Source organism: Carassius auratus, unplaced genomic scaffold (genome assembly GCF_003368295.1).
Source record: "Carassius auratus strain Wakin unplaced genomic scaffold, ASM336829v1 scaf_tig00214206, whole genome shotgun sequence".
Lineage (NCBI taxonomy): Eukaryota > Metazoa > Chordata > Actinopteri > Cypriniformes > Cyprinidae > Carassius > Carassius auratus.
In genome coordinates, this window is record NW_020527559.1 from 146,038 (window position 1) to 160,005 (window position 13,968).

General features: G+C 38.9%; 1 protein-coding gene across 1 annotated transcript; it reads left to right on the top strand.

Moving 5' to 3' along the window:
- The first annotated feature begins 880 nt into the window (after positions 1-880).
- On the top strand, positions 881-7,951 carry LOC113091539 (uncharacterized). Its single transcript, XM_026257117.1, has 7 exons — positions 881-1,640; positions 2,646-2,673; positions 5,176-5,331; positions 5,436-6,393; positions 6,546-6,713; positions 6,914-7,009; positions 7,279-7,951. The coding sequence occupies exons 4-7, from the start codon at positions 5,440-5,442 to the stop codon at positions 7,558-7,560; spliced, it is 1,500 nt and encodes a 499-aa protein (XP_026112902.1). The 5' UTR covers positions 881-1,640; positions 2,646-2,673; positions 5,176-5,331; positions 5,436-5,439; the 3' UTR covers positions 7,561-7,951.
- The last annotated feature ends 6,017 nt before the right edge of the window (positions 7,952-13,968 follow it).

The following is a 13,968-nucleotide window of genomic DNA, read 5'->3' on the forward strand; positions in this document are numbered from 1 at the left end:
ATATGTAGATGTAGATGCCTTTTTCAATGCTATTTACTTGTCATTATGACTGGTTTGGATTTGTTAAAATGAACATCTGTAAATATATGTATGTTTGCTCTTATAGATTTGCTTTTGTATTGTACAGTGCAAATGGTCATTGTCACTTACTTGCTTTAACATCCCTACTGAGAGAACAAATCACACCTTACAAATAATAGATTTTATGCACATGTGCATTTGACAGATGCGACACATGGCATAAAAGGCATACAGTTCATATATTACTTGTGAAACCCATGGTTTTGATGTTTGATTTGCTAGTACAATGCTATTTTGTATGAGGTGCAGGAATGCTGCATTTTGGATGGTTACCTGCCTATTATATTAAATCATCTGTCACTGTTCTTAACTTTCTATTTTTCATTTGTTTGTATATCGTTTGTATAACAGATGCGTGCAGGTCTTAAAGGGACCTCTTCAAAATAGCGTTTATGTTGGAAACTCATTCAGGTTTTAAGCAACTTTTGAGTGAGTACATGAAGGTATAAAAAGAAAACATTATTTACATTTTTGTGTGAATTATTCCTTTAATGTTAATAAAACTGCAAATATACAGAGAAAATCACTCAATAATCTTTACTGAAAAACTTGAATACAGTTGCATTAATAGGAATCAGCATATATAGTGTTTTATTTTTATTTTTTTAACGCTCCTGCTAAATACACCTATTGTACCTGAAAATAAAACACTTTATTTGTATAATATCTGTATTTGTAATGTGTATCTTTGTCATAATCTTTTAATAACAAAGTAAAAATAATGACAAATATTTTTTTTTTCTTTACTCTTGCACTTTGGCCTAAATATCTGCCATACACTGTAAACCCAAATGCTCAAAATAATTAAACTGATTGAGTAGTATAAACTTAATTTTCCAAAAAAGTTCTACTAACTCAAGTAGTTTGGGTTTGTGTGACTTTTTAATAGTTTTTGAGTGATTTAAAATTATTATTTTTGATTAACTGAAACAACTTGCTCATTAAGTAAGTGTCACTTAGGAATATAATTTAACTTTACTTATTTTTTATTTTTATTTTTTTAGTTGTTTCAACATGATGTCTGCATATGACATTAGTAAACTTTGTGTGTGTGTGCGCGCGTGTGTGGTGAAGCAATTTGTCACCTTTAATTAAATTATATACATATAAATAAGTTAAAATAAAATAAAAACTTCATTTGACTAATGAAGCTTGTGTCTTCATGAATTCAGCTTTAAAAATTATTTTGCAAGAAAAATATTACATAAATATTACAAATTTTACATACACAAACGTTAACACTAACCAGAACAGCTGTTTTAATGTGTGCACAAAATACAATATTATATTATATATTATATATCTATTATATATACAGTATTATATATAGAATGGGCCTTTATCACATGCAGTAAAAAAAATGTTTGTTTAAAAAACTTTTCCGTTGACGTAAGGGTCGTTATTTTATTGGCTTACGCGGCTAACGTGCTCCAAGGTCAGTGTGAGACTTTTACGACGTTGTGGGAGCGCGCAACGCTTGGATAACGTTTGCTTTGGCGCCACAAAATACTGCAGTGAGTGAGGAGGATCTCAGCTTCAAGTTGTCGGCAGTTATCACGGTAAGTGTTAAATGCATTTTAAATAGGCGCTTATCTAGTGAACAGTTGCAACAGTTTAGTCTAGAAAAAACTTTAAATAGCGTTCACCAGTTACGTATATTTACATCCAAAAGTAATGGATGTCCTGCAAGGAATAACTGATGAAATGGGCCTGAAAAAAAAATGAACGGCGAACGGGCGAAGCATATGTTACACATTAGTTAACTTCTATATCATTTTCGAACGGATCATAGTCTATATTTCCGCTTGCACAACGTACGAGACAATGTAACTTTGCCTAACGTTCCATTTGTTTTATTTAAAGACATTAGACACGCGATTTAAAAATAAACATTAGTTACTAATTTTGTCTGGTGTGCAAAAACACTATATAACTTGGAAAAAATACTTTTCCCAATGAGGTGATGTGCCACTGATACGCAATTTGGGGAGTTGGAGAGCACGTGCCATTGCAGAAATGTGCCTGGAAATCCTCTGAACACTTTCATATATTTTAAGTCTAATATGGTAAAATGATATAGACCTGTTACGCGTTCAAGTTTTGACTGATGACATCTGTTTTGACATATAAAACACTGTGGCCCACAACTATCACATTCCGGCTTAATATTTAACAGCTGCAACTGTCTATTATATAGTAGTCCCCTTTATGTTTGGTGTTACATCAACATAACTTTTTGCATGTTTCATTACTGGATAAATAATTCAAATTTCTCACAAATTATTCAGTGAAAATTCATATTTAATGGTTAAGGTTACTTGTCGGCACCTATTGGCGTAACAACGTAATTGTGCCATGTAAATTATGATCTTTCAGAATATATATTGCAGTTTCAATCGAGATCTTTTAACAATTAATCGTGCAGCTCAAGTGGTAGCTGTATTCTCTGGTCATGGTCATGTAACCTGTTTGTTGAATTGTACTCGGATAATTAAACTGTTTTTTTTTCTTTTTTCTTTTTTGGAGCTATACACTTTCTAACATTAATTTTGTTTTTCTTTCAGGTTGTTGGCTTCAATATGATTTGGCAGTGTAAGTTGTGTTCAGCTTCTTTTACTGAACGACTGCAAATATTTAAGCACTACAGACTGCAGCATAGCCACTTTTCCAGTGTATGCCCCCTTCCATGCATCTACAATTATTGCATGTGTACATTTAAGACTTTTAATAGTCTTAGAACTCATTTGGCAAGATGTCACACTCACCAATTTGGCAGTAGTGCAGAACACTGTCAGCAGTCTCTGTTGTTTAAATGCCCTTTATGCCCATTTCAGCAGCATTTTTCTGAATCTGTTGTCTTCTGCCATCTTAGAAGGCATTTAAGAAATCATGAAACAGTGGCTTGCCCATATAAGGATTGCAGCTTTACCACTAATGTGTACTCTACATTCAATTCTCATAAAAGTAGATCACACCAAGCAAGTGTTTCGTCAGACTTTAAAAATGACATTGTCAGTGAAGTTGCTCAACCCAGTATTCCTGCAGTTGATGGTGATTTGAATGAAGAACCTTCAGGTATAGATGAGGATCCATTGGGGGATGATGGTGTGTGTGACACTGACAAACTAAAACAAGATCTCAGAATGAATTTATCTTCCTTATTTCTAAAGATGCAGGCAATCCTCCATGTCTCAAACACAGCTACCCAGGAAATAGTGGAGCATTTAAATCAGGTCTGCTTCTTATCGCAGCCTTTGATCAAGAAGGAAATTCAAGATATATTGCAGAGAAATGGTTGCAATTTGGCAGAATCTGCACTGGATGAGGTTGTAAGTGGAGTTATGGACTCTAATGTTATATTTACTAGTACTTCTAATTGTGCAGAGTTATCCACATCGAAGCGCAGAAAAATCTTTTTTGAGCACAACTATCCATGTGTAATGCCAATTGAGTATCAGCTGGAGCAACTTGGACATTCCATAATGTATGTTCCTATCCTTCGAATGATTCAGGAGTTGTTTAAGAACACAGACATTCTAAAAATAATTACTGATCCAAATACCAATTCTGGTCAATATGCATCATGTTGCAATGGCTCTTATTTCCTTGAAAATGAATTATTTTCAACCGGTGATCTCATTTTACCCCTCCAGCTATATATTGATGATCTTGAAATTGCCAACCCACTTGGCACATCACGTAAAATTCACAAACTTTGTGCTGTTTACTGGGCATTTGCCAATATGCCACCAAAACACAGATAAACTTTACACAATATACAGCTAGCATTGCTTGCAAAAGTGACAGACATCCATAAGCATGGGTATGCAGCTGTACTTGCTCCATTATTACGTGATGTTCATATTCTTGAACAGGATGGTGTCTTTATTGAAAGAGCTGGTCGCAATGTCAAAGGTACCATCTTTTGTGTTTCTGCTGACAATCTAGCCGCCCATGGATTAAGTGGCTTTGTGGAGTCATTTAAAGAAGGCTATGTTTGCAGATTCTGCTTGGCCACAAGAGAACAGTTTAAAGCAACTGAAGCCAGGCAGTTTTCTCAAAGAACCAAAGACAGCCATGACCTTCATGTACAAAACCTTCTGGAAAGTGACACTTGCTCCAACCACTTTGGTGTTAAAGCTAGTTGTGTCTTGCGTGACTCCCTGGATTACTTTCATCCAATCACAGGCTTTCCTCCAGATGTACTTCATGATCTTCTGGAAGGAATAGTTCCTGTGGAGCTTTCTCTCTGCATTAAGACTATGATCCGGATGAAGTACTTCACTTTAGAGTATTTGAACCAAAAGATTGCATCATTCCCATATCAGCACACTGATAAAGTGGATAGACCTCATCCAATTCCCAAAACATTTTTGTCTCGAGGAACGATAGGAGGGAATGGACATGAAAATGCTACTCTGCTCCGACTGCTTCCATTACTTGTAGGCAGTGTAGTACCAGAAGGTGATGGTGCATGGACAGTTTTGATGGAATTGAAAGAGGTAGTGCAGTTAGCATTATGCCCATCATTTACTGATGAAACCTTAGACTATTTTCAGTCCAAAATCAGTGATCATAAGCAAGTACTTCTGCAAACGTTCCCAGAGTTTAACCTTCGTCCTAAACATCACTACGTGGAGCATTACCCCACCATGATCAAGTGCTTTGGGCCCCTGGTGCATGTTTGGACAATGCGATTTGAGGCCAAACACCGTTTTTTTAAACGAGTGGTGCATGACGCTCAAAACTTCAAAAATATTTTGAAGACAATGGCAGTCAGACACCAACACATGATGGCATACCATCTTGCTGCCCCTTCATTTTTCAACCCTGAAACACAAGCGTCCAGTGTTGACTCTGTTCTGGTTTCAGCTCTACCAGAAGTAGCTCAGCTACACATCAGAAGACTAACAACTAGTGACACAATATACCAGACATCAAAGGTTACCATCAATGGCACAGACTATGTCTGTGGAATGTTTTTGTCTGTCGGAGAGAGTGGTGGACTACCTAGGTTTTGCAGAGTAGAACACATTTACCTTGTCAATAGCACCATTTCATTCCTTTGTTCTGATTGTGAGTCCTGGTTTTCAGAACATCTTGGATCCTATGAGCTCTCACCTTCACAGACAAGTCTGTCAATCCACCTAAGGTCTGACTTAAATGATTCAGTCCCTCTCTCTGCATACGAGGTAGAAGGCTCGCTTCTGTTGACACCCAAGAGATTCATACAAATAAAACAAGCCAGTGGTGAGTATTTTTCATGAATCAATTACTATTTTTATTACGGTGCAGTATATAATCTGTGTATTTTAATAAGTATTTATACATGCCAATCTTTTGATTTCCATCAGCATAATGGCAGCTTTATCTCCACAAGCCATGATCCTTCGTGTTGTTGAGCCAGACCGGGCTAGAAAATTAAAACTTAGTTCACGACCAGCCTCTGTTGATGCACTGATTGCTGTTATAAAAGAACAGCTGGAAATAGACCTTGACTTCAGTTTAAAATATGAAGACCCTGACTTTGATGGAAAACTTACTTCCCTCTCTGACATTGATGAGTTGCCACAGAAAGCTGTTGTGCATGTGTCATTTGAGCAAGATTCCAGCTCTGTTGCATCAACAGAAACAATGTCAAGTGTATCATCCTCAGAACGTGGGAGAAGATGGCCTTCACATATTTTTCCAATTCCCACATTTTCTTTTGACGTTGAACTGAGACTTCGGGAAGGTAATGCCGAATTTGAGAAGAACAACAAGCAACTTCAGTTAACTAGAGACATAAAACATGACATTTTAGAAAAGCTAGCATCTGTGATGTATGGCTACAAGGCTTATCCCAGTGATAAGGAGATAGCAATGGTAGCTGAGGCTCTTGTGGTAAAACATCCTTGCTTGAAAGAAGCAGGATCTCAGACTGGCTGGAATGGGTGGAAAAATAGCCTCAAATTTAAGATGGGGAACTATAGGAGCAAGATGAGAAGGGCTGGATGTCCAGAGATCACTGTAAATGCTGGAAAAAGGAGTGCAATGAATCCTGACAATGAATCTTCACATTCAAATATTAAAAGACCCAAACGAGCAGAAGTAAACTTTTTGCCCAACTTTCCCCAAGGAGAAAATCCCTCAACTCTTGAACAGTTGAGACAGAAAATTGTTGATGAAATGAAGAAAGCTGAGAAGAACTTACCACTTATAAAAAAGATGATGCAAACCACCTTTGCTCTGCGGCGACAGACCATAGTGAAGACATGCCCACCAGTAAAAGAGCTCAAGGAACTCTGGCCTGCACTCAAAATGGAATCTGAGGTAATGTGGGGTAACACTGTTTGTCCTGTTATTGCTTTCTTGATAACATGTACCACATTCAGGGGCTGTTTTCTGTGAGGGGGTAGTAGATTAACCAGGTTCACATAATGAACATGGCTGTGTTCTCTGTCTTTCATTGTTTTAAAATGTAGGTGTATGCAGAGTTCCAACGGATTACAAACGAGAACCTGCCCAACACATTCTACTCTGAGCTTGACCGACATCTTCCTAGACTGATGACCCTGTTCAGACAGAAAGCATCCAGAACCGGGAAGACATCAGATACTTTAACTGAAATCCTAAGAATCCATGATGACCAGGTAAAAATATTGTTGTACATTTTGTAGGCTAAAACTTAATTAAAATATTAAAGTTTGAAAACATTAGAAAATGTTGATGATTCAAATCAGCTTTGAACACTACAACTTGTCCTTTTTTTTTTTTTTTGTATTTGCATATCTGATTGTATTGTTTAGAATTTACAGTTTAGTTATGTACAGTTCTGTTTTTATCATTATAGGAGTTTCATGACATACACACCAAACGTGTCACTGTTCTTCATGCGCTTCCTGTGTATCTACGTGAGGACGTCTCTGGGTTTTTAAGGACCTGCATGGTGAGTATTTAAAAAAAGAAATATCACATTACCACACTAAACAGTTCTTATAAATACATACATGCTTACTCTTGTTCAGTCTTTCCAACCAAATAGTTTGTGCGATTTGTTTTCTTTGACCCCACTGTAAAATAGTTTTAGTTCTAGATTATTTTTTAGGCTTTTTTTTTTGTTGCATAGTATCAATCTCTTGCAACGTTTGTTTACTGTTAGCTTGGCTGGCTTGACAGATATTCTGTTTTTGCTTTAATATCCATTTTATTTTACAGGACACATCTGATGAGCCAGAGCTTTTAGATGTTGCAGTGGCCCTCCTCACAGTCATCAAAGATAATGACACAAGTCCAGTTCACTTCCAGCCTGTGAAAATCTCTGTTGTCATCGAAAGTGAGATTGTGGGCAGCCTCTCCAGATTTGCTGATGCCTTCCTGGTAATGTTTGGACTAATCTATGCACTACACCTCAACTATCCCAGGGGACTGACCAACACTTTTGAATTCATTCAAAAGATTTTGCTTGGTCTTGATGAGGGTAAACTGTCACCCAAGTAGAGAGTCTCAAAAATGACTTGATGTGTATGTAGAAATGTATTGGAAAAATTACTAAGGCCTGGCAGTTCCTCAGTAGTTCAATGTAAAAACAATTTGTGAAAATAATGGTTGAAAGGTTTTTGCACTTTTTTCCCCCAAAATGTGCACAGTGTGCATTTATTAATGTGCAGTTTTCATTTCTAAATGTTATTTGTGATTTTAAAACAGCTCTTGTTCTTTACAATTGTTAAGTACAGCTGGGTAGTACTTGGTAACAATGCATGTAATTTAGTTTTAAATGGTTCATGTTTTTGTAAAAGTTCATGCAGGTTTGTGAATTTGTAATGTCAGAGATGTGGTCTTAATCAGTTTTTCAGGTTTTATCATAGTGCACCTTTTTTCTGTCTTTTAAATGAAGTGTTGAATAGGAAAGGACAAGAACTCAGCACACTGTAATTTTAAACTGTTTAAGTTTGTTGAACTTAAAATATTTGAGGCAACGAGTTACATCAAAAAAATTAGTTTTGATTCATATGATTTTGAGTCTTGTGTTTTAAAAGGTTTGAGTAACTTGTACTTAAAACACAAAGACAAAGATACTAATAAATAATGAGTTCATTCAACTTAAAAGTGGCTCTTTGTGAAATTTTTTTTTAAGTGTTTTTAACTAAATGTCTTGAGTATGTGAAAGCTAAATTTTAAGTCACTGCAACTAAAACTATTTCAGTTAATTTCATAACATGTTTTAATTTAACTGAAATTAAAAGGTTTATGTAGTATGTAATATAGATATTTATTTTTTTTTTAAATTAAATTTTTAAGTTCATTAACTTAAAAAATTTGAGGCAACGAGTTACATCAAATTTTTTGAGTTCTGCTTACTAATTTGGGTTTACAGTGTACTTTTTCATATTTGTTATCTTAAAAGGCTTTATAAATTAGTTTGACTGTGATGCTCTAACTGCTTGCAAAATAAAAGAACAACACAACAAAGAATTGGGATAAAATCATCAGATTAAAAAAAAAAAAGATTAGTTATACTTTTTAACATATCGACCAACTATGATTTTGCCCTCGTAACGCTATTTCGCCCCCGCCTCTTGGGAGGTATGTGCACTCCACTGTCCAGGTCCAAGGTGCTACATAGACAAAAAACAGAACGCAGGACTGCAAATGACCAAAATGGACATAATTAAATTATATCAAAAGTTAAAGAAGAACTAAGAAAAAAAAACTAACAACTAAATCTTTACTAAACTTAAAAACTATAAAATTAGAACTGTAAACATTTACAGTGCTACATAATGTGTATGTGTGCATACTGAGAGAACACTGAAGACAGCAAAAACATGCAAAAAAAATTTTGTGCAGAGGTAGAAAATAGATCAGATGTGTGTGAGAGTGGGTCAGATCAGTCCAGTGTGTGAATGAGTAATTATCCCCATCTAGAGCTGATGAATCTGATGGCTTGGTGGAAGAATGGCTTTACGAGCACAGCATTTGGTGTAAATGTCTGAGATAGAGGGAAGAGGGACTCAGAAGATCTTTCCAGCTGTCCTCACTATCCGCTGCAGGGTTTTACTATCTGCAATTGTGCAGTTACCAAACCAGACAGTGATGCAGCTGCTGAGGATGCTCTCAATTGTCCCTCCGTAGAAAGTGGTGAGGATGGGGGGTGGGATATGTCCTCTGCTTTCGAAGGAAGTTCAGATACTGCAGTGCTTTCTTTGCTATAGAGTTAGTGGTGAGAGAATTTGGTGTTCTTGACGATCTCAATGGGGGTCTTCACCGTTTTTCTGTGCCCTCCTGAAGTCTACAACCATCTCTTTTGTTTTGTCCACATTCAGGGACAGGTTGTTGACTTTGCACCTGACTGTTAGTTGGTGCACCTCCTCTCTGTATGCTGACTCATCTCCTTTTTTGATGAGACCTACAATTGATAATGTGTTTTGAGCATTGCATGGCTGCACAGTCATGAGTCAGCAGAGTGAACAGCAGTGGACTGAGCACACAACCCTGGGGGGCCCCAGTGCTCAGTGTGATGGTACTGGACAGGCTGTTCCTAATCCAGACTGTCTGAGGTCTCTCAGACAGGAAGACCAGGATCCAGTTACAAAGGGAGGGGTTCAGGCCCAGTAGTGTCGGCTTACCAATCAGGTTCAGAGGAATGATCGTGTTGAATACTGAAATCTATGAACAGCATTCTTACATGCTTGTCTTTATTTTCTAGGTGGGTGAGTAGTGAAGGTGCTCAAGGGGTGGAAAGAGAAGCAAAGGATTAAAATGAAGTCAGTAAAAGAAAAAAGATGAGTTTCAATGCTTCTGAAAAGTACTGCGAGTATATATATATATATATATATATATATATATATATATTTTTTTTTTTTTTATTGTATCATTACTGGTGTTTTGCTGCAACAAGGTATTGCAGTTTTAAATGATGAAAAAGGAAAAAAAGGAGTACTAGAGATGGCAATTAATGCCACAGAATTCTACAGTTTTGGAGCTAATGAAGAAAAAGTCCTATCGCCCATCAATCTTAAACAGGTTAATAGAACAGTTAAAAGGCCATTTTCGGATGACCAAAGGTCACGAGTTGAAGTATAAGGAATTAAAAGCTCAGACAAATATTGATATGCCAACCCATCCAAAGCCTAATAAGTAAGCATCAACATTTTTAAATCAACCCTAAAACTAACAGGAGCCAATGTAAAGACTCCAAGACCGGATTAATATGATCTCTCATCCTAGTTCTATTAAGGATTCTAGCAGCTGAATTTTGCACTACATGCATTTTGTTTAGGGTAGCTTTTGACGCCGCCACTAAAAAGACATTACAATAATTAATCCTGGTTAACATGAAAGTTTTTATCAACCTCTCAGCAACAGGAAAAAACAGCACTGGACGTACTGTAGTCTGGCAATATTTCTTAAAAATAAATAAATAAATAAAAAACAGAGCATCGCGTTAGTTCAGTCAGGCCACGTTAGTCACGCTTGCATCAGCTGACAGTCAGCTGTTCCTGACATGTACCAATCCAGTCTTGACACCGATCACATGCGGTCTATTTAAATTCCCATTCTTCAGTGTCTCTTCCATCGCATCACTGCTCACAATTAACTCCCTCCTCCATCCCCAACTCCACCAACTGAACCTGTAATCCGATCTAACTTTGTTCTTCCTTTTACAGTCTCTTTATTGGAAGCAGTCTCTATCATATTTTGTTTACAACTAATGTAATTGTGAATTGTAATTATGTATAATTATAATGGCTATATTCTGTACTGTAGGATTATCATTGAACAGTCCATTTCAGTAAAGAAACCAACACTGCATTCCACAGTTCAGAACGATTCCCCATCAAACCATTAGTGCGTCATAAAACACAGTCATGGTGCCAAGATGGCTAAAGGAGATGTCACCCATCACTTCTCGTGCCTGTCTAACCTCATACCAGTGATGCCAAGACAGCAGGAAAAGATTTATTACGGCGCGGTAGGGATGGTGCCGTGGAAGGAACAAGGTCAGGGTCCAGATGCAGGGAAGATTCACTTTAATAAGTACGAAATAAAAAGGCCAACACGGCAAAAACAAAACAGAAACGAATCACAGGGAACAAGCCGAAATACAAGCACGAGAAACATACATAATACAACTGACATTACAATAATCCAGGTAGGCAGAGTGGTGTGTGAGACAAAACTATATACTAGTGAACAAATGGGGAACAGCTGTGTGTGTGAGTATAGAAACAGGTGTGCAGAGTGAAGGTAATGAGTCCGGGAGCAAGGGAGAAACACAGGTGGAGCAACTAAACAGTAATGAGGTGACAAGGTGGGCGGGGTCAGAAAAGGACAGCAGAGAGCACATGGCACCAAAATAACACAACACTCACAGTTGACCCTCCAGAGTCGAGTCAGGTTCCAGTTGACCCTCCAGAGTCGAGTCAGGTTCCGGTGGACTCTCCGGAGTCGAGTCAGGTTCCGGTGAACTCTCCGGAGTCAAGGCTAGTCACCACTGACCTTCCTGAGTCAGGGCTAGTCACCGCTGACCCTCCAGAGTCAGGTCAAGTCACCGTTGACCTTTCAGATTCAAGTCAAGTTACTGGTGATCTTCAAGGACTGAGTCAAATCACGGGTGATCTTCTAGGACTGAATCAAGTCACTGGTGATCTTCAGGAACAAAGGCAAGTCACCATTGATGTTCATGTACAAGTGCAAGTCACCGATGGTCTTCATGAAGAAATGCCAGTCACCAATAATCTTCGCGAGCAGAGTCAGGCCAGCACCGATCTTCTGGAGTCCAGTAAAGACACCAGGGGATTACCAGAGTTTCGTAGTCCCGTTGGTCTGGCCGCATGGAGGTCTGCCCCGCCTTGGGGGGCTCTCGTCCTGACCACATGGCTGTGGTGGTCTTCTGCTTCGACCTGGGGGGCTCTCGCCCTGGCCACACGGTTGTGGTGGTCTTCTGCTCCGCCCCGGTGGACTCCGGCCTCGACCACAAGGATGTGGTGGTCTTCTGCTCCGCTCTGGGAGGCTTCCGCCCTGACCACACAGTTGTGGTGGTCTTCCGCTCCACCCTGGAGGGCTCTGGCTTCGACCACATGGCTGTGGTGGTCTTCTGCTTCGCCCTGGGGGGCTTCTGTCCTGACCTCACGGTTGTGGTGGTCTTCTGCTCTGCCCTGGGGGGCTTCCATCCTGACCACATGGTGGTGGTGGTCTTCTGCTCCGCCCTGGGGGGCTTCCGCCCTGACCACACAGCTGTGGTGGTCTTCTGCTCCGCCCTGGTGGGCGCCACATGATGTTTTGTGTTCTTGGTTTCTGTTATGTTTCTGTCTGTTCCCCTCAGTTAGTCTGTCCGTCCCTCCCCCTGAGCCTCCACCTGTCCACCTCCCTCCTGGTCTCTGTGTTGTTTCTTGTCGTGAAGCATCTGGGAGCCGCTCCGTAGAGGGGGGGTATTGTCACAGTGTCTTGGTTGTGTTCCCTGGGGTTCCACTAGATGTCCTCCTTTCTCACGGTGTCTGTCACCATATCTCTTTCTGTTCCCTTATTTGGTCACCTTCCTCCTTGTTGTGTAATTGATTGTTCCCCACCTGTCTCCTGTTCCCTCATTATCCTTCTGTGTATTTATACCCGGTCTGTCTGAGTCTGTGTGACGGAGTCCTTCTTTAATGTCTGAGTATTATTCATGTCCGTCAATTCTTGCCGTGCCTTGCCTTGTGTTCGTGTCTTGTTTATGTTGTTAGGATCTTCTGGTTTTGACCCTGCCTGGACTGTTTACCCGTTTGGATTATCCCTTAAAAAATGACTTACTTGCAATTGGTTCCTTCTCCTGTGTTTCCCATAACACTGATCGTGACATTCCTTTGGCCCAGGATCACCAAAAACCAATACACTGAAATTTAACCCACTTGTGATTTGATACAAACAACGGTCTCAAAATTGCTTCCAATACGCTGAATTGATTACAAGTATTTACCTCACACTTCTTAAATATGTTCTATATAACCTGTGGAATTATTTCTGTGTGTTTAACTTTCATTACAGCCTATTTGTAGGGTTTTCTATCTCAGTTATAGGAACTAATCACCAGAAGTTGCCTCATACATGTGTATTCTATGTATTATGCATGCTTTATATTACTCAAGTAATTTTGTGTGTTAAACACTTATCACGGCTAAATACTTGTTTACTTCCACCTTAACTATGGGAAGTATATGTATTTTGGTACCTACTTGATGGGTAAAAGATTTCTAGAATTTTTATATAAAGTAGATGTGTGTAGGATGCACCATATTTAAACTAATAAGTTACTGTAAGATTCTTCGCTGAACTTCGTCCAAGAAAACCCTCAGAGTCGCTCCAGACTTAGAGCAAACTCCATTGAATAGCAACCCGCAATCCAGGAAGTCTAGCAAAAGTGCCACCCTGCAAAGACACCCAACCACTCACCATCAATTGCTGTCCCTAAGAACACATCATCGACCGACTGCCAGCCAATCAGCGCCAGAGATTCCGTCTGCAGAAAGTTCCAGCAACGCGCCCACAGGAGCATCCAAACACAAGTACACAATATCTCCTAATTCTTCCTGAAACTGGTGCAAATCTTATTAAGAAAACAAACTAAGATTAAAGTGCTAGTAAATTGATTCTCTCAGGTTGCCATCAAGAAATAGTGTCTAACGCTAGACACTTGGGACTCCATTCACCCTCCGTTAATAACATCACTTTTCTCTGTCACAGTTTGAACGAATGTTTGGGTGATGCAAACACACCAGTGCAAACCAGTGCTGTGTGCTTACAAGTTACTGCCTTAAACTGTATATTCTGTTACCTTGCTCATAATCAGTAATCATAATTTCATGATATTATTGCCGTAGGCCACGGGATAATATTTTGGCCAGAATTTATTAAAAACCCTAACCTCAA